Here is a 19,574-nt window from a genome sequence, read left to right as displayed (position 1 = left end):
GAAGAAGAAGGAAAACTTGGCAATTGGATGACCGGGGCTCGTATTGGGGGGCACTGGGGTCACAACAAAGCCCCAGGCTAGCGGGAAACACCGTCCAGTGCAGGCACTCCGTGCATGAGCAGCTCAGCCTACGAGAAATCCCACGCAGACGCGGACAGTGCGTACGCGTGAGGACACCGTCACAGGGGCACGAACAGGGTGGCGTGCCAGGGGACCCATTCCTGCCCATCAGGTGCGAGGATTTGCTCCCACCCCGTATTCGCTGGAAGGTGCCCCATTGTTTTCTGAGTAGCCCATCGCCCCTTTGCGTCCAAAACAGCACCGCCAACACGCGGGCTTACCCAAAATAGCGAGCGGGTGCCGGTGCTGGGTATGTAGGCTGACGCTGCCGACTGGGCTGATGGACGATGTGCCGGACACGAACAGGCTCGAGATGTGGGACGCTGCTTGGAACTGAGATATATTGGTTGGCAACGGAGCCTTTGAACGTTTGTCATGTCCTAGTAAGTATGTAGTACGTTTGCCGTGAATCACAGCCGGACTTCTGGTTTCTGGTTTCTGGTTTTTGGACCAGACGGAAACGGCGCGGCTGCAGACTCCTACAGTTAGCGTCAACAAATACCGGCCAAGTTTTATTTTGGGCCTTAACATATGGCGTTTTACTATGCAGCACTATATTTACAAATAGCGTTTACAATAAAAATTAATATATAAATATTTTATATAAAATTTTATTTATACTAAATAAAATTTAAATTTTTTAGTTATATTTTTTTCGACTTTGTAATTGATATAATTGAAAAGTTATTTGCGTTGTAATTTTTTTTTAAATTTTTTTTTTTCAACCGCTGTAATTTAGCGGTTGCTTAGCGCTAAATCCGCTATTTTTCAACGGGTTCCAGCGGATCGACCCGCTAAAAAAATTGTTAGTGCAAAGCAAAAATATTTGCTTTTATTTTTAAAAATCCATAATTAAATAACGGAAACAGTTATTAAAAACCGGAAAAAGCCATTATAAATTTTAGGAATTTAATTATATATTCGCATTTTTATTTTTTATTTTTAGCCTTATATTGTATGAATTTTTTGGATGTAAAGATGTAGAGTTTAGGGGGTTTTAGTATGGGGAAATCCGATTTGGTCGATATTTGTTGATCCCCACTGTAGGAGGCTGGCGAGATTCACCCACGAGCAAACAAGATTCGCCTGTTTCCATCTGGGCGCGAGGGGAGTTCGCCGTGCTGGGTTGGACCCAGCACGAGTGACTGACATGGAATTTGTTTGGCGCTTGGCCAAGCGCCAGCGCGGAGCCAACACTGCACGCACTTACCCCAATACAATGGCAACTTCCAGAGCTGCACGGCGGGTGCCTTGTGCGCTGCGGCCTGCACGTGAAAGCGAGCGCCCTGGGCCAGACTGGTGCGCGTTTGGAAAGCACTAGACGAGACAGGAGGCGGCCGTCAGATGGCGCCCAGGCCAGCCTGCCTACACCTGAGCTATCCATTTTGAGCCGGCAACGCTTCCAATTCACCCCACCCTTCCCTGCCCATGCTGCCCGGCAAAGGAAGCATCCGCAACTCTCTTGATTCCCGTCCTCGTCCATCGCCGCTCGACAGCGAGCCAGCGAGATGGGGCCCAACAGCAACGTCGCGACCGTCACGGTCGAGCGGCGCTATTTTGACACTCTGGTCCGCCGGTAAGCAAGCATCGAGGCCCCGACAAATATCGCTCTGCCGTTTCGCCCCAGGCCTCCCCGTCCTGGCACCAGCTTCATGGCCCGCTTCCGATGCATACTCCGAGGCTAACACCAGCAACCCATGTGCTCCCCCTCCCCCCACCGCCCAATCCGATATGTAATGCAGCGCCCAGCTTGTGAGTTTGTTCTGTCCCCTCACCTGTCACCCCCTGCCTTGACAGGGCCCTGCTGACCTCTGCCCATTACGCCGCCTCAACCAGCACGTTTCGGATGTCCCCGTCTCGCACTCGCTGCCCAACGATGCTATCACCGTCTCCAGGGCCGACCATGAGGCTCTGGCCCGGACTGCCCGGCAGTATGGTGCGTGCTGTCGCTCCCGCTCGTCCCCCACAAAGGCACCCCCGACTGATATTCGCTGTCTGCTAGCCAATTTACGCCAGAACCTAGTGCGCGGCGGTCTTGAGGAGGCTACGATCGAGGTGCGTCGTTTCCATGTTAATGAGTCCCCGGGTCCTCAGACCCGGACTACAATCCTAGCACTGGCCCGCTGGTACTGACACGAGAGAGGGGTGGGCGGTCGTGCCTCCAATGATTACATCTCGCAGCTCCTTAGCCAGGACGATGCCACCATCCAAGACGATGCATCTTCGAGAGTGCTACCGGCGCAACGTGAGGAAAACAAGGCCCCTGTGCAGCCCAGGATCACTCCCGGCCATGGGCCTGCTGCGAACCCCGCCGTGATGAACCACAGACCACATACCCAGCCTGGGAGCGGCAGATATGGGACCCCTCTTGGTTTCATGGTAGGCACCCACCAGGACCAGGACTGGTCCGAGGCCGACGGCGCGCACGAGGAGCTATCGCTACCCGGTGACGTACTCACGGATCAGACAAACGGCATGTCCACCGGCGAGTTTCCGCCGGGCGCCGGGCGCCCCACGTACGAACGGCAATGCAGCCGAACCATCCAGATGTCGAACCTTCCAGATGGCGCGACACACGCTGACATCACTGCTGTTGTGCGTGGCGGCATGCTGCTCGACATCTTTATGCGCCCGCACGACCGCTCTGCCACCGTCTCGTTCCTACACGCTCAGGACGCGCGGGCCTTCTTGGAACACTGCAGGAGAAACGACCTTTACGTCAGGAACAAGCGTGTCGAGGTGCGGTGGAACGACCGCCAGTTTATTCTTGCTGGTCACGTTGCGAGCAAGATCGGCTCGGGGGCGACGCGGAACCTCGTCATACGCCGCTGCGACTCCCGCATCACCGAACAGGCACTCCGCGAGGACCTTGACCACATCCACAATCTGGTTGTGGTCAAGGTTGCCTTTATCGGGAGTACTTGCTACATTAGCACGAACTCGGTGCACAATGCCATGTTTGCCAGGACTTGCATGATGAGCCGATTGTGAGTTGATTCAGTCCATCGGCCAACACCACCGCCCCTGATGCGGCAGAACTGACCGACCCGCGTGCCCCATAGCAAATTCAAGGGTTCCAAGATTGATTGGGACGTTGATGAATGTGCCCAGCCGTTGGATAGAGCGCGGCCGCCCAAGCCTCGGAAGGAGACGCCCCCGGCCAAGAAGCCGGCGAGTGCTATTACAAACCGCTTCCATCTTTTGAATATGGACGACGACGAAGACGACGATGCCGCACCAAGCTTTGCTCAGGCCAAGGAGGCTGTTGGTATCATTGCATAACTAGTTATCGGTCATAGACGGAATAAGGCAGAAAGATACCACGCCGAGGCATGGGTCCGGCCGTTTCAGATAGCTCTTTTTCTCCCCTGCTTCACTCTAATGTTTGTCCGTGTATTTTTCTCATGCTCTGTGGACCTTTCCACGTGCCACCATTGGTATTGGAGGCGGGAATGCAGCAGGGTTTGTCGAGATATCGCTTATGGACGGCGTCAGGAGGGCAAAGACACCCACGTCACCTGATGTTTTATTCATTTCATACGCATGCGGTTCTTTAAGGGGTAGCTTGCCATGTCAACCCCAAAATCGCCAAGCATATCGATTCGTTTTGCGTGTCTAAATCCTATGTGCGCGCCCGTCTACGTCGACATAACGGCAGCGCTAGTTGAAGCGCGTCGTGCCAGGACCCTGGTCTTGTCGTCCATTGTGTTCCTGTCGCAACCGAAAACAACCCTTTGTTGGCCCACGAACCTCGCTATCTGCACTAGACAATTACGGAGCTGCGTATAAGCGACACCCGAAAGCTGCCTATGAAAACACGCTCGGTTGCTATTCCGGAATGTACGCGAGGCGATGCTTCACCAACCTCACTGGAGACGCAGCACCCTAGACTGGCCTCCATGACGCCCGCGGGCTAGACAGTAGGGCATTTGCTTGGTGATTTATAGATGGCGTACCGACGAACGCTTGTTATCTCGAAGCCTCGGAGACAATCATGCATAGACAACAGGTCGCCAGTACTAGAAGCCGTGACCAAGGTCATTAATTCATGGTTGACAGCAACGACGGCTGGAGCCAATTCGGAAATTGTAGTCTCGCCGACTGCCATGTGTTTAAAACAAGGACAGAAAATGAGAGATAGTAGGGATAAGAGAGCGTGATATAAAACGATGGAAACAATACAGGACGATAAGAAGAACCAAAAAAAAAAGGGGGGGGGGGGGGGTTTCGTTGCTCTCGTTCTCACCGCTCCTTGGCCCAAACGAGCAGAGGCTCCATCATGCAATCCAAACACAATACTACTGCTCACTGACCCGGCCTATTGGTCGTCACAGACTGCAGATAACCAAGAAGAAAACTCCGATCCGCCGTCGACATGGGCGTCTGGGCTCCCAGGCGAGAGATGGGCTCGACCGAAGGCAACGCGTATCTGGCCACACCCGAGCCAGGATGAACAATGCTGGCAGCCCTGGGGGCGATCTCAGGGGTCGGCTGTGACTCGGCCGTTTCTTTGCCCTTTGCTCCCCCGACAGCGCTTGAAGTGGCCTGCGAGGGGGTCTGGGCCCTCGCAAATAGCGACAGCAGCAGATTCTTCTGGCCGGCAATTGCGTCCAGGCGTTGCGGGATGGGAGAGCGCGCCGCCCGCGGTGCAGAAACACGGCCAGCAGTCGGCGGTTGACCGGGGGCGTTGGTAGATGGCAAGGGGACTGGTGACTGCCTCGCGTTGGGATTGGTTGGTTCAATTATCCCAGGGGCCTGAGCCGCGGCAGTGGACGCCGGCATCGCGATTGGAGCTACGGGCGCATCACCACGCAGCCCCTCGGGTCGACTGAGTAGTTTAAGAGCGCCAAACGGAAGGTTCACGCCCAGATCCGCCTGAACACGGCCATGGTTGATCCCTGCCGGTTCTGACGCCCCCGATGTGGAGCTGGCGTTGTGCGAGGGCACGTCCTTAGTTGGCGGCGCCTGGCTTTGCGATTTGAACGCGTCTAGAAGTGCGTTTCTGTGCTGGTCACTGAAGGGCTGCGTTTGATTCGGGGGTTGGAAAGACGCAGGGCCCGAGGGCTCGCCTGGCATGGCTGAATTCCCAATGGGGGCCACCCCTGAAGGTTTAATAACATCGCGTGCCTGTTCTGGAACGGGAGGGTTCGCATGCCCTGGGTCGGGGCCTCGGGCGCTATTAGTCGTGAACGCGCTCAGGAGTGACATGGCATGGTTGTTCAGCTGCGGGAGTGGCTGCCTGCGGTGTGGATCGGGTTGGGTCGGAGAAGTATTCTGCGGGAAGCCGGCCTGGGCCTGGTTGTGGTGAATCTCAGGGCCCAGAGGAGGGCCGTGATAGGCAGGCCGCTCGTTTTGTGCCACAGGGTTCTGGAGTTGGCGAAGAAGAGAACTCGCGTTGAGCGACATCCCAGGCTGCTGATATGGCACCGGAACATAGGATCCAGGAGGGGGTAAGGCCTGATCCTGTCTGCCCCCCGGATTCGGTGCTCCTCCGTAAAGGGCGGGCGGATGGGAGGGGGTTCCGCCAACACCCGGGCCGAGCTGGAAGCTCGCAGGAGGCGCGCCTTGATAGGGTGGGGGCTGTGTATAATGGTGTCCTGTTGAGGACGCCACGTGGCCCGAACCCGGTACTAGCCCGGGGCTGGCAAAGTGCGCCGTGATAGGGCCCAGAGGGTTGACATGAGTATCAGTCGCAGGACTAGTAGATGATCTAGTCCCCGATTGCAGGAGTGCAAGCAGGGCGTTGCCTTTGGCCTGACCTGGATCGGCCGCGGCGGTGGAGTCGGCAGGGGAGGTTTGCAACAGATCCTCTTGGGTTGGTGGCTGCACGTTAAGCCGCCGCTGAAGCTCCCGGGTGGCGCCTTCGAATGCGTCGATGGCCGGGACTGTGGCGGAGAGCGGGAAGGCCGAGCCCAGGGCCGCGTCGTCCTCAGTCAAGGGCTCCTCATGAATGGGCTGTGTAGCTAGGCCGGGAACGCTAGGTTGAAGACGGCCGTCCCGCTTCTTCTGCTGAACAACCCATTTCTTCAGAGGGACTAGGAAGGGAGCCACCATGTAGAACTTATTGGCGTTGTTTGCCGCGGCGATGTCGTCCCGGTGGTTGGCGCCTCTCTTCCGGAACGCAGGCAGTTCCGAGAGCTTGTACCACTCGATCTTGCTGATCTCCTTCCTGGTCTTGGGTTCGAAGTGGGTGTCCATTGGGACGTTGCGGAAAACATAGAGGCGAAGCTGTTGCTCACGCATATTTATCTCGATATATTTTACTTGGTCGTCCCTCGGCACGAGCCCGGCAGCCTTGATGTCGAAGCCCGTCTCCTCGTACACCTCTCGGATGGCACAGTCAAGATCGTCTTCGTCTTTGTTGATCTTGCCACGGGGAAAGCTCCAGTTTGCGCCCTTCTTCCAGCCCTTGACAAGGACAGTCGAGTCCATGGCCTCGTTGAGCATAATGGCGCCCCGGACGGGAACGCGTGTTTTGTACTGTAAGAACTCTTCGAAGGCGCGCATGTGATTCTCGACGGGGAACGAGGCGAGAAGCGGGCAGTGCTGAAATATCTTGAGGCAGAAGCCGCGCAGGGTCATGGAGGGGAGGGTGGGATCTAGCGGACGGATGAAGTCCTCGTAGAACCACTGGGCCTCCTCGACTTGGAAGCATATTCGCGCGACTGACGAGAGGTCCTCGGCCGGGAGGTTGATGATAAAGCGGACACACAGGTCGTCCAACCCTAGGAGCTTGTCAGCATACTGCCGGCTCACTTACTTGACCTCGTCTATGCGTAAGGCCAGCCTCCTCTCTGCGCTGTGCTCAACCTACAGTCTTCAAGCTCCATTTTTGATTCTGCCATCTTGACATAATGGGACGGGCATATCAAAACCACGGTATATTTTACTCCTCTTCCCACCTAAGCCACTCTTTAAGCCGCCTGAGCGCTGGCGCCCTGTCGTTCCAGTCGGTTGCGGGAGTCTGTCACCGAGGTAGCGGCGAGGCACCGAGACAAGGTAGATTGCAGGTAGCGAAGGTAGGTAGATTGCGGGGCCGGTTCCCGGCTGAATAGCCTTTGGTGTGGTCCTCCAAGAATGTTGGCAGCAATGAGATGGAAAGAACTAAGAGAGTAAAAGAAATCAACCGAAGAAGAAAGCCCTTCCGCCCAAATGACTGTCGAAAAAGGAGCTGTAACGAGAAGATACAATAAGCCGTGGGGGGCAGCGGTAGCGGCCGTAATCTGTATTTAAGCGTCGGGCGATCCTCGCAGTTGTCGAGCCGACGAAATGCCAGGACTGAGGCAGCCAGGAAGGGAAGATTGCGGTGACGATGTCTCGCAAAACGAGTGACTAAGTCGGATTGACAAAGGGTTGATTCACCCGTTGGTGCCGACGTGTCAGTCGGGTCCGCCGCGAATATCTAAGAGAATGAAGCAAAAGCCCGTGTTCGCTTTGTTGGTGTTGGCAGCTATGTGGCCCGAACAACGCCCGCAATTGGTGGCTCGCAGTTGCGACGAAGGGTTGGAGTTTGCCGACAGCGATGGCGATGGCGACAAAGTTGGGCAGCCTTGTTCCAGCCACAGCTCTCGGACCTGGCCTGTCCAAGCCAAGTGGACACCCCCCACATTCATGCTCCTGAATCCCCCCACCTCGGTGCCTCTCAAGCCACACAAATGAGGCCGCCACCAGACCCCATCATTTATCGCACATGGTGCATCTTCTCTGCACCAAGCAGGTAGCGTAGGCGGGTTGGTATTTGCATGAGGGAGGTAGCCACTTGGGTACAGCCACCACCCCGCTTGACCCCTTGAAACGCGGTGCACATGCCGATGGGTGTCAATGACGCTCTTGTTGGCCGACCATCATGGCCAGCGTGCCGGCATGCAATCAGCAGTGCCAGGAGCATTTGGGGGAAGCAGGAATAGGCACAAGGACAGACCAATGAATGCCCTGATTGGTGTTCCCATGACGGCATAGGCTGGCGCACGTTGCAGCTTCCCATGTGTCCACCCGGGCCGCACGAATGCCGCGTAGGCCTCCCAGAGCCCAGCGAGCTGCTTGCCACCCAACCCAGCCAGACGGACACTACCCTGGGGGTCGCGCGTCATCGAGCAACGGGCAGACGGGCAGCCATTAAATTCCATAAGAATCACAGCGCCTCGGCCAAGCTGCCACCAGCCCCAACTCAACCAAACACCCTGCCGGTGTTTGTGCTCTCCATAATTACCTCCCAGTCCTCGGCTGCCGCAATACACACCCCTATCCATATCCCCATTTTGCCTTCACATTTTACTTGACCCAGGAGGCATACCAATCTTCTATCAACGAGTCGCGAGCTTGCTGCGTTGGCCAAGCGAGGCACGCAGCTACCTGCCGACCTAGGTAGGCGCCTGTCTGGCCGAGGGAAATCTACCTGCCTAGACGTTACCTGTTGCCAGTTGCGTGCCAAGGAGACAACGCTCCACCCGCTCCATTCGCCCCGTCAACTTAAGCTCGGCGCCATGGCCTCGCTGCTTGTCAAGCTGGCCGCTAAGAAGGCATTGGAGGACAGGACCAAGAAAAACACCAACAAAGAGGTAGGAACCCGGTCAGCCAGTGTGTCCCACGCGAAGCAGGTCCCGAGTTAGCAGCTAACCATGTTATAACAGGACCCCTTCTACGAGTATGAGGAGGTCGAGGTGGTCAAGAAAGGCAAGGTCGAGACTCAGTGGAAGAAGGTCGGAAAGAAAGGCATCCCTCCGGGTGTGAGCCCTCACGATGCCGATGTTCTGAAGCAGGTGCGGAGACGGGCGCACCACCTTGACTTGAGCCTCTTCAACTTGTGCGGTATCAAGTTTGGCTGGAGCTCCGTGATTGGTCTAATCCCTGCGTAAGTTCCTACAAAAAGTTCCAGCTTCTTTCCCGCATGCGTATTGTTACTGACGGCGCTATTCATTTCCAGGGTTGGTGATCTCCTGGACATGCTCCTCGCACTGATGCTTGTCCAGAAGTGCACCAAGGTCGAGGGAGGGCTCCCAATGATGATCAAGTCTCGTATGTTGCTCAACGTCATGATAGATTTCGTCATCGGCCTCGTCCCCTTCGTCGGGGATATTGCCGACGCGGTATACAGAGCCAACACCCGCAATGCTTGGCTGCTGGAGCTATATCTTACCAACAAGGCCGCCGAACTAGACAAGCGGGGGATATCGACACTGGCCGATGCCGACCTCGAAACCAACGCTTCGTCTGCAGGAGCGCCTCGAAAGCCTCAGCCGACCAAACAGAAAAACAAGGCACGCAATCTCAGGACCGACCTCGAGCCGAATATTGCTGGCGAAGGAAGGTCTTAGCGATTCATAGCTTAGATGGACATGCATTTTGCTTGCTCGGGGGCCGGCAATAGGCCATGCCTAGGTGGCAGTTCTGTTTTCAATATTGTTTTGCATTTCTCACTTTCCGCCAAGAACGAGTTACTCAGCTCTATTTCCGCTCCGGCGCTACGGTCTATTTCCTTATCACTAGGGCAGTAAATGGTTCTGCAGCTACCTCCAAGCTCGCACAGTAATAAGCCTCCATCTCTTCCTGAATCCCATCAACTCATTGACTTGTTCGATTGCCATGTGGCCTTTACGGCGCCCAAATTAAAGCTTCAAGCTCACATAGGGGCAGGCGAAACTCGCATTGCGCAAATATATTCTGTAGGTGCGTTGTCCTGTTACCTGTCTCGTCAGATGTAGATTATGATTTGGCACTCGTACGCCGGCTGGATATAAATAGTTATGTATTTCTTCGCTTTGTGAACGGGTTCTGCCATGGAAGCCTTACCTTCCCCGACTCTCTGGCACATGTTAGCTACCATGGGCACCTCTTTGAGCGGCGGACACCGCCCCACATAGTCGTCATGTGTGGATCACCTGCAGCCCACAGGGAGTAGTTATCGATAAGTTGCTTGGTTGGAAAAAAAATGCCTGGAGCATTGGATCTCAGGTGTACAGTTTACAGCCTGCCATCAATCGAATTGAATGAAAGTCGACCATCTTCGCCTCAAGTGTTGTCTTCCCTCTTTGGGTAGCATTCATTAAAAGCGTCTAACATGCCCGGGCCACCAGCGCCATAATGAGACTCTGCAGAATTGCTTGTGTGAGGAGAACATATCTATCGATCCTCGGCAACTCCTCTCACATCTGTGATCCAAGGCCTCCTCCCCCCGCCTTGCGCTCGCAGCCATGTAGGACCTCAGCTACGGCCGTACAGCGGCTATATGACCCCCGGCAAGCGCGCAACGATGGGGTGGATATGGAGCCGGCGCCCGGAGGGCCAACGTCCCTCGAATGGATAGTGCAGAAGCACATGCAGTATCTCGGCGACGATCCTTTCAAGATAGCGAGACATGTCCAGGCCGCCATCGCAAGAGGCCGCTTCGAAGAGGCTTTGCTGCTCACCCGCAAAGCAAGCAAAGTTAGCCAACTCACCGTCAGCTGGAATCATCTAATCGAGCACCTCCTGACCACGCAGCGTCTTCACGCGGCGCTCAAACTATACAACGAGGTGCGTGGCGTCGCTCCGGACGGGGGTGAGAAGGAGTGGACTAGGACGCTGACGCCATGAGCCGGCCGGTCGCGATAATAGATGAAGAAGCGAGCCCAGCTTCCGAATGCGCAGACCTACACCATAATATTCAGTGGATGTGCCATTTCTGAGCATCCCAAGCTCGCCGTGGCTGAGGCGCTGAGGATATACAGCACCATGCTGAACAGCGACAGACTTAAGCCAAATGTGGCGCATCTAAATGCTGTGCTCAAGGTGTGCTCCCGGGCCGGCGACCTCGAGTCCCTCTTCACGCTGCTTCAAGGAGCCACGGGCACGCGCAGCCCCAACGCCCTGACATATACGACGATCCTCAACGCGCTGCGCGTCAAGGAGCTGCCACTGAAACCCTCGGCCGAGATGGCCGACTTTGACGCCGCCGATCGTCTCGAAACCCACCACGCCAAGGTCGACGTCTCGATCCAACGAGGCAAGCGTGTCTGGGACGAGATTATGGACCAATGGCGCCACGGAAAAGTCGTGGTTGATGAGGCGCTGGTGTGTGCGATGGGCCGGCTGCTCCTTTCTGGAGATAAGTCAACCCAGGAAGAGGTCCTCTCGCTCGTCGAGCAGACTATGGGCATTCCTCGCCTCGAATCCAGATCGAACTCTGCCAAGGCGCGAAGGGGGCGGCGCGACGGCATCTATCCACCGGCAGAGCCAAAGCCGGAGCCACCGTCTGCAGAGGGTTATGCGAAGCCGGGAAACAACTCTCTCTCCATGATCATGCATTGCCTGGGCGCGACCAGGAAAACAGCGCTGGCTCCCCGCTACTGGGACATGCTTGTGGACCGGCTTGAGGTAAAGCCTGATAGCGACAACTGGTTCCGGCTTTTGATGACACTTCACAACGGCAAGGCCAGCACCAAGGCGAGCAAGTACTTGACACAAATTCCGGCGCATGCGATGTGGGTATCGACCCCGAGGCTCGTGATGCGAACGTGCGTTGCGGATAGCCTCAACGTGCATGCGTTCGAGAATGCCGAGAGGGTTTTGGACGTTGCAATCCAAACGTGGCATGGCAAGCCGGACATGGCGACGATGAACGCTTACCTGGAGGTGGCAACGGCAACCCACCATCGGTTCAGACGTGTCAAAGGGGAGGAGGTCACCAAGGAGGCCGCGGCGGTACTGGGCAACCAGCTCGTCCGGGCGCTGGACAGGTTGTGGGAGCCCATGAGACTGGCGACGGGGGGCTTTGCGCCGTTGAAGGCCGACACCGACGGTGCTTCTGCTGTGGAGCCCTTGTCGAAAGAGGTGCTTGCGGTTGCTTCGGTGGCTCGCCGGATGACGGCGGTGGCCAACAAGGTTCTGCGAGACAAGATGACGACACCAGCCGCGTGCCTAATCCTCCGGGAGCGGAACGAGGAGGTGAGCAGGTATATCACCTCCATTTTCGACCAGGGAGGACAGCAACAACAGCCAAAATGGACTCAGCCTGGGAGAGGGGCGCGAGAATGGCTGAGATTACGCAGATAGCCGATGTGCTCTGCATTCATGCCCATTTGCGTTACGAGGCGATGTAAGATATTTATAAGTGTTGTCGGTAGATATCTGGTAGATACCTCCTGGTCTAATCTACCTTCGCACATCCTCAGCTTTTGGAATGTTCAGTTTCGAAGGTATCCGCCTCGACGGGCGGGACGGTCCATGCGCAGCCATGTCTTCGCTGCATTGAACTTTTCTCAGCTGCTCGCGGACCCACACAGCATTCGGAGGTACCTGGTGCAGTCGAGATACCTGCGATCAAGCCCCACCCAATTAATGGTATGCGACCAGCCCGAGCGCGTTTTCCTGACGCTACGAGCAGTCAGTCGCCAGTGTCCCCTGAACAAACTGCAAAGCGCACCTTCCAGAGTCGCCGCCTCTGCACTGTCGCTCCGGTTGCCTCAACCGCGCACAACCACATCCTCGTGCCCCAAAGGTGTAACCCAACCCTGCTTCCTCAAGTCGCGACGCGACCATGGCCAAAAAGAACGCCTCCGATTTCGAGAAGATCATCCATGCCGGTACGCAGCAACCCGATAGCTGCCGTCGCCCCTGCGACCATCAGCAATCTCTCCTTTTTCTTCCTCTCCAGAAGCTGACGCGTAGACCTGCCCACAGACCGGCAGCGGAAACAGAAAGAGGCTCTCGCAGCCCGCATCTTCAATCGCGACAGACGCGCCAGTGCGCCTCCAAAGGCCGTGACACCAATCCCGGGCGCCTCGCTGGCAAGCCGTGTCGGCGTGAAGAAGGTGCGTGCCGTTTGCTCTCCTCGTTGTTTCTCCCCGTGGCCTCGCCCACATGCCCCTGCGTGTCGCGCGCTGACAGTTTTCCGGTCGTCATCTTGCAGTACCGCGTGTCTTCCGGCCCTGGCGTTCAGCCCGACCTCTGGGTCCACGACCTGTATGGCGCGTCTGGACCGCCCGCGCAGGGCTCCCTAGCAAGTCGCATCACCGTGCCAGGGGCCGCCGGCGCGGGAAAGCAGGGCGCGAAGAAGCAACCGCAGCAACAGCGCCGAGCGGCCAAGCTCGCCTTCGCCCTCACACGAGATGAGGCCCAGGCCCCGGCCCAGCGGGCTGCCAACGTGACCACGCGAGCCGCCAACACGACATCGAACCGCGGCGGGGGTATCTCCATCCGAGGCCTCGCTGGCCCGCCCGTAGTAATGGCACAGAACTTTGCTCCCGGCACCACGGCGGCCGACATCGAGAGCGCCTTCACACCATACGGTGGCATAGTGTCGCGGTGCCGCCTGCTCAAGACGAGCCCCATAATCATCGCCGAGATCGTGTTCGAGGACCCTAACGGCGCACAACGCGTAATCGACCAGTTCAACAACCAAGTGGCCGATGGGCGCCTCCTCAAGGTCTACCACAAAGCTGGCCCCGGCCCGGAGGTGTCGGCCCCGTCGTCGGCCGTCAACGGCAACATCATTGATGGCTCGCATGGCTTCGGCGTTGACGAGCCCATGGCGGATGCCGGACCCGGAGGGAGCAAGCTGTACAGCGACTCGCTCATCCAGGGCAAAAAAGGCAACCGTGGTTGGAAAGGGGCGGGACGCTAGGACAAGCCGACCCAGTACAACAGCACTGACCAGAGTTTCACATATGAGCCATCCAGGAATAAGCGGTACCGCAAGGATTCATGTGGATGCGCTCGCCGTTGTTGTCGTCGCCGGCGTGCTCTTGGACCGGAGCCAATCAACATCCTGGTAGCCTCGAGCGGCTCTCTCCTTTTGTTAGAACAGGAGGATCACGGCCTTGGCCACCGACAAGGTCTTCGACGCCCTACAAAATCCCTGGCTCCGCACCATCTCCTGCAGCGGATACCAGGGACGATGGCGCATACAGGTATAACATATGCGGCAGGCAGCTCACCGCCGCAAGAAATAATAGCAAACCCCATACCCGTTATGTTCGTAGCTGCGCGGCAGCACAAGCGCCAAGAAACACGTGCTTTTAATGAACCAGGAGAGATTACACCCCAGCCAGGGAAGCGCCGCCCCATTTCTCTGGGGGTGCGTTACCCCCAGAGTGCCCCTTGAGGGGCGCATGCGCCACGGAGAGAGGTGTCGAGAGCCGCCCACAAGGGCATTTTGGCTATCTGGCGGCTCAGGGAGTAGGTATAAACTTGCTTTTAAAGAGCTGCAAGCGGGGGATTGGGAGGAAGGAAAGGAAACGAAGAATGGACAAGAAGAGGACCAAGCCGCGATTGCGTTTGCTCAGGTAGCCAGACCTAAATCTCGAACCTCCTTGCATTGCGCCAACACATACCGTGCTCGGGTGATCCTATTTCGCCTCCCCGTATATGCCTATCCAGGGCCTTGGTGACGTGATACCCCAGAGTTGCTACTCGACTGACGATCAACAACACACACATTTGTGATCAAACAGAGAGGCCCTGCGGAAGATGTTTTTGCGCCTCGGTAGGTGTAGATAAATTCCACATATCGTGCCGGATCTCGCCCTGGCCATGCAATCCGACGAAATATACCAACAAGACCGCCCTCCAACGCCACCCCCTCACCTGCTTCCCAGCATGTGCAAAATATCTAGCACGCCCACCACAAAAAAAGATAGCAGTCCCACCCAACATCAGAACGGCTGCCATACGAATAACACACGAGTAAGAAAGGAAATGACAAAAGAATAATAAAAGGAATAATAATAGGGGAAAAAATTAGGAACAAGAAAGTCCATGGCATTAACAATTTCAACACCTGGGACCTGTAATACTGCCACCTTTTTTGTGGTGGGCGTGCCTAGGTAGTGATGTGCATTTGGGTTTTCACCCACCACCCACTCATCCCGTTTGGCCAATGTTCTGATGGGTACCTACCTGCTCTTGGCCGGCGGTTCCAGACCTGCCACACACATATCAGCAAAGCCACCAGTCTGCCTCCCCCGGCCGCCCTAAACCGAGGTTGCTTGGCACGCATATAGTCCCCTGACATACTTCTCGAGGCCGCGGCCGTAATGAATCCAAAGCCGGTCCTTGGGAACTCCTCCCCCCTTGACATACTAGTGTTGGGTTGAAACGACAACAGCAAGGCATGCTGCCGACCTGGATGATACGACAGACACAACCAAGGATAATCACCCGCCTTACACGTTGCCGCCAGTCGACTGCCGCCACCAGCGCGCGAACAAGGCTCTATGTAAAACATATCCCCCTTGCTTCCGCCTCGTCCTCCCACACGCAGAAAGGTCGTGTCTGCAACGGGATGTTGGGCGAGATGGCAGCTAAGCAACAATCCTGTACGTGTCCGATGCTGCAGCAGAGCTAGCCAAAGCAGGCACAGCTTCGACCTGAATTTCTCTTTGAAGGCATGATTTTGACGGAATGAGGTGCGCCGGCGGACGGCCTAGTGACCATCTAGACTTCACGAACATACGTGGGAGTAAAAGGAGAAAGAACCAAGACAAGAAACAATAGGACATACAACACCATGGCCCTAAATGCCCGTTTCGACGACTTGACAGGGCAAAGACGATGTGTTGGTCGGCTTTCTTGCGCAACTCAGTGCCAAGAGCTCTGCTGGTTGCCCATGAAACCCTCCTCAAGCGTCCGCTCCTCCAGGTTCCGGATAAAGTCCCTGTTGTTTCCGCGCCCTCCCTGTTGCTGCGCGCGGCTGCCCCTCCGAGCCGAACCCATGCGACCCGCGGCTTGGTCCATGAGGGACCCGCCATCGGCTGGCGGAGGGTAGTAAGCAGGACTCGGCTGCAGTCGGATCGGCTGGCTCGGGTCCAGATGGCTTGCTACCCTCTGGATCGCGGCAGGAATGCCGCTCTGCTGCTGCTCCATCGTCGAGGCGCGCTGGCGCGACCGAGCTGCTTGCTGCGCGTACAGGCTTGACTGTGGCTGCTGCTGGGGCGCTTGTGACTGCTGCAAAGGCACCGCCGAGTAGTTTGCCGGCGGCATCTGCGCGGGCGCCTGGGGCATGACCATTTGTCCGTAGGCATTCTGGGCTGGCGCATACGGCGGGGGCGGGGCCGCGTGACCACTGCCGCCCGGCGAGTACAGCGAGTTGTTCGGATACATGGGCGCGGTTGGCTGGGCGAGCCCTTGAGGCTGGTGCTGCTGGCGCTGTTGCTGCGGCTGCTGTTGTTGTTGGGGCTGGGGCTGGGGCTGGGGCTGGGGCTGTTGGTATTGACCTGCCCCCATTGTGTTGTATGCCCCCTGAGCGGCCGAGTTCGCCTGCGCCTGTGCTGCTTGGGCACGCTGCTTGCTAAACGCCTCAGCCTGCTGCTGCTGCTGGGTCCCCGGTGCGGGCGACCTGTTAAGAGAGCTCGACTTGAGGTTCATCGGTGGCACAAACGGCCCGGTGTACTTCTGCTGTGTGATAAAGGGGTGCAGCTTGGCTTGCTGGGGCGACCACCTTTCCAGAGGATTGATTGTGAGAAGTCCCCTAACGAAGTCGATGAAGGCGATCCGATTGTTCATCTCTGTGCGCGTGCGCAGATGCCGTGTTAGCAGGGTTAAATCTCGCACCAAGACCGATGCGGCATAGAGGGCGGCATGATGCATGGGAATGGCCATTGTCAAAACGTACCTCGATCTATCTCACTCTGCTTCATGTTCTTACGTGGCATCGGGTAGGTCTTGATGATTTCGGGCAATGTGTTGGCCTGGAAGTACTTCTTGCTGGGCTGCTCCTTCGCGTTGTGTTCGCGCGAGTACTGCTCCATGCTCTTCAGGTGATAGGTCCGTCGGCCAAACTCGTCAGATCGCTTTTCGAAGAACTCGCCCGCCTGTTTCCCCATCTCCATCATCCAGTTCGGCGGGTTGCCGAGCATTTCGACTATCCTGGAAACCTGGTTGTACTCGGAGGAGCCGGGGAACAGGGGCAGACCGAGGAACAGCTCCACCACGATGCATCCAAGCGACCACATGTCGATGGCGGACGAGTAGGGGAGTCCGAGCAGGACCTCGGGGGACCTGTAGAAGCGCGACTGGATATATGTGTACACCGTCTGCCGCTCGTCGCACGCCGAACCAAAGTCGATGATCTTGATGATGGGGCTCTCGAGGTTCTTGAGCAGGATGTTCTCGGGCTTGAGGTCGCAGTGGATGAGCCGTGCCTTGTTCAGTAGCGCCAGCCCGTTCAACAGTTGCTGAGCAAACACGCGAACCAGCGTCGTGCTGAGGCCCCTAAACTGGTTCTGCTTGATCAGTTCGTACAGGTTCACGCTGAGGAGCTCAAACACCAAGCAGAGATGTTGTCGATGGATGAATGTGTCCTTTAGTCGTAGTAGGTGGTGATCGTCGTTCTTGTCAAGTTTTGTGTTGAGCTGTCGGACAGGATGGCATGTCAGCACGAATAGCCAACAGATACCTGAGTATTTAGCCCCTAGAGAACCGAGACCAGGAATAGTGCTTGTCTATTGGGCGTGGTGATGAGCTATATGTTGCCGTTGTTGAACGTACCAGGTCGAGAACAGAAACCTCCATCATGCTTTGGTTGAAGTACGCGGTGCGATTTTTTATGACTTTGACCGCGACGACCTCCTGTGTCTTCAAGTTTTGGCACTTGACCACCTGCCCGAAAGTTCCTTGGCCTAGGACATCGAGGATAAGGTAGCGGTTCCTTTGCGAGGTGAGAAAAAAAGTCAGCCATGCATGAGTTCTACACAAGCGCTGGTTAAAGCCCCACACGCTTTCCAAATCACGCCGATGCCAGCAGCACTTACTTGTGACCAGCCTCTTCGGACCCTAGGATATCATTGACATAAAGGATGTAGTCGCTGTCTTCGTTGTCGAACCCATCGTTCTTGGTGCCCTTGCTCGGCTTCGTCAAGACTCGACGGGGGTTTCTCGAAGACTCGTACTTGAAGTTAGGGTTGCAGATTCTGTAGGTCGCCGGAAGGTGTACAGTGAGAGCTTGGAGTGGCTGTGAAGGGAGTATGCAAAGCAGTATCGGTCAGTCAAGGGCTCACCGATCCAAAAATGGCTTCAATGCCAAAGGGGGAGGTGAGCAAAGGGAAGACAAAGAGAAACAAGGGTGGACAAGTACACTTATGAAGCCGCCTTCAGGGTTCGCCCTGCGAAACGGAGGCTGCGTGTTGATCTTGGGACGCAGGTCCGCAGGCGACCTTAGCTTCTTCAGCTCGGGGACAGGGCCTCTTTCGGCAGCTGGAGGAGGCTGTGCGACGGGGCGCCTCGGCGATTTAGGGTCTGCGGAGTAGGGCGAATCGGTAGGGGTAATGGCGGACTGGGGGTAGCCATCGTGAGCGCCAAGGTGAGGCGAGATTGGAGGTAGCTGCTGATGCTGCGAGCTGTGGGAATGAGGCTGTGACAGCGACGGCTGGCGGCTTGGGTAGTAGGGACTCTGCGGGGGGTAGGGACTCTGCATGGCGCTGCCGTAGTCGGAAATGCGAGAGGGAGACTGCCGCTGGCCCGTGTGGTTGGAGAATTGGTTGTTCGCGGCAGACTTCGGGGTGTAGGGCGCATAGGGCGAGGCGGGCGACATGACCTCCATGGGGGAGTAACGTTGGGCAGCGGCCGAGGCCTCCTGCGGGGACTGGAGCGTGCCAGGACGACCGCCGCTCATGTGGGATTGGTGATGCGGCCGCATCGGGTACTTCATGCCGGCGTATTGCTCATTCGCGTCCGCCATTGTAACGTCGCCGTTGCCGTCGCGTATCTGCGGCGCGCCGATTGGAGACGTTGTCGATTTGTGGCTTGGGGACTGGAGGATATGGTGATGCTGCTGCTGCTGATGGTGATGCTGCTGTGGGCTGTACTGGTCGTATTTGAACACGGGCGTCTGCTGGTGATGATGGTCCTGCTGCTGCGGCGGCGGCTGTTGTTGTTGCTGTTGCTGCTGCTGCGGTTGATGGAGATGAAGAATGTGATGTTGCGATGATGGTGGTGCTTGCTGCTGTTGCTGCTGCTGCGCCGGGCTGTGCTGCTGCGACTGCAGCCCGTTGAAATCCCGCGACAGGCTCGGGTTCTGGCCCTGGCCTTGGCTCTGCGCCTGGCTCTGGCTGCTGTCGTTATAACGCCTGGACGCGCCAGCAGGATCCGAGTACGACTGCCATGAATCCATGGCGGGACGCAAGAGACGGGTCTGGCGAGCGGGCGTTGGGCTTTGTTGCGACCTCAAAACCGAGGCAGCATTCTCGCTCGGGAAGAGCGAGAGGGAAAGTGCGACGTCAGGATGCGATGCTCAGTTGAGCAAGCGGCGCTGATCGGGGTCGACGTGGAGGAAGAGAGTGAGGGAGGGAGGGAGAGAGGACTGCCTTAGTCAACAGGTACCAGTGGAGTGGCACATTCGGTGACGGCAGGGCATGGAATGGAGGCTGGACGATTGAGATGGGGCTTGGGCGACCCAGGATGGTTTGGCTATGGCTGCGGCTGTCGCACAATCGAAAGTCCCAGACAGCTGCAGCAATGAGGTGGCGCGCCGCTGCGGTCTG

At 57.0% G+C, this 19,574-nt stretch overlaps 8 protein-coding genes across 8 annotated transcripts; 4 read left to right on the top strand and 4 right to left on the bottom strand.

Annotated features, from left to right (window-relative positions):
• Positions 1-179: 179 nt before the first annotated feature.
• GGTG_08221 (hypothetical protein) lies at positions 180-1,504 on the bottom strand (the record flags this gene model as incomplete). The annotated part of the gene is made up of 3 exons (XM_009226060.1): positions 180-500; positions 604-672; positions 1,331-1,504. 3 exons carry the CDS (start codon positions 1,502-1,504, stop codon positions 180-182), a joined length of 564 nt encoding a protein of 187 aa, XP_009224324.1.
• GGTG_08220 (hypothetical protein) lies at positions 1,196-3,723 on the top strand. Its single transcript, XM_009226059.1, has 6 exons — positions 1,196-1,696; positions 1,863-1,872; positions 1,957-2,056; positions 2,123-2,175; positions 2,302-3,107; positions 3,183-3,723. Exons 1-6 carry the CDS (start codon positions 1,629-1,631, stop codon positions 3,400-3,402), a joined length of 1,257 nt encoding a protein of 418 aa, XP_009224323.1. The 5' UTR covers positions 1,196-1,628; the 3' UTR covers positions 3,403-3,723.
• GGTG_08219 (mRNA-decapping enzyme 2) lies at positions 3,603-7,823 on the bottom strand. Its single transcript, XM_009226058.1, has 2 exons — positions 6,935-7,823; positions 3,603-6,845 (listed from the first exon to the last, which is right to left on the bottom strand). The coding sequence occupies exons 1-2, from the start codon at positions 6,963-6,965 to the stop codon at positions 4,426-4,428; spliced, it is 2,451 nt and encodes an 816-aa protein (XP_009224322.1). The 5' UTR covers positions 6,966-7,823; the 3' UTR covers positions 3,603-4,425.
• Positions 7,824-7,840: 17 nt separating this feature from the next.
• On the top strand, positions 7,841-9,785 carry GGTG_08218 (hypothetical protein). The gene is made up of 3 exons (XM_009226057.1): positions 7,841-8,678; positions 8,751-8,971; positions 9,044-9,785. The coding sequence occupies exons 1-3, from the start codon at positions 8,604-8,606 to the stop codon at positions 9,432-9,434; spliced, it is 687 nt and encodes a 228-aa protein (XP_009224321.1). The 5' UTR covers positions 7,841-8,603; the 3' UTR covers positions 9,435-9,785.
• A 292-nt stretch (positions 9,786-10,077) lies between these two features.
• GGTG_08217 (hypothetical protein) lies at positions 10,078-12,259 on the top strand. Its single transcript, XM_009226056.1, has 2 exons — positions 10,078-10,632; positions 10,714-12,259. Exons 1-2 carry the CDS (start codon positions 10,201-10,203, stop codon positions 12,148-12,150), a joined length of 1,869 nt encoding a protein of 622 aa, XP_009224320.1. The 5' UTR covers positions 10,078-10,200; the 3' UTR covers positions 12,151-12,259.
• Positions 12,260-12,411: 152 nt separating this feature from the next.
• On the top strand, positions 12,412-14,437 carry GGTG_08216 (hypothetical protein). The gene is made up of 3 exons (XM_009226055.1): positions 12,412-12,680; positions 12,778-12,908; positions 13,007-14,437. The coding sequence occupies exons 1-3, from the start codon at positions 12,635-12,637 to the stop codon at positions 13,718-13,720; spliced, it is 891 nt and encodes a 296-aa protein (XP_009224319.1). The 5' UTR covers positions 12,412-12,634; the 3' UTR covers positions 13,721-14,437.
• Positions 14,438-14,750: 313 nt separating this feature from the next.
• GGTG_08215 (hypothetical protein) lies at positions 14,751-15,210 on the bottom strand (the record flags this gene model as incomplete). The annotated part of the gene is made up of 3 exons (XM_009226054.1): positions 14,751-14,917; positions 14,995-15,019; positions 15,112-15,210. The coding sequence occupies 3 exons, from the start codon at positions 15,208-15,210 to the stop codon at positions 14,751-14,753; spliced, it is 291 nt and encodes a 96-aa protein (XP_009224318.1).
• Positions 15,211-15,675: 465 nt separating this feature from the next.
• On the bottom strand, positions 15,676-19,204 carry GGTG_08214 (CMGC/DYRK/YAK protein kinase; the record flags this gene model as incomplete). The annotated part of the gene is made up of 5 exons (XM_009226053.1): positions 15,676-16,601; positions 16,709-17,447; positions 17,584-17,743; positions 17,847-18,046; positions 18,170-19,204. 5 exons carry the CDS (start codon positions 19,202-19,204, stop codon positions 15,676-15,678), a joined length of 3,060 nt encoding a protein of 1,019 aa, XP_009224317.1.
• Between the last annotated feature and the right edge of the window lie 370 nt (positions 19,205-19,574).

This window comes from Gaeumannomyces tritici (assembly GCF_000145635.1).
Source record: "Gaeumannomyces tritici R3-111a-1 unplaced genomic scaffold supercont2.4, whole genome shotgun sequence".
Taxonomy (NCBI): domain Eukaryota; kingdom Fungi; phylum Ascomycota; class Sordariomycetes; order Magnaporthales; family Magnaporthaceae; genus Gaeumannomyces; species Gaeumannomyces tritici.
The sequence above is the reverse complement of the archived record's forward strand: the minus strand, read 5'-3'. Positions and strand labels throughout refer to the sequence as shown.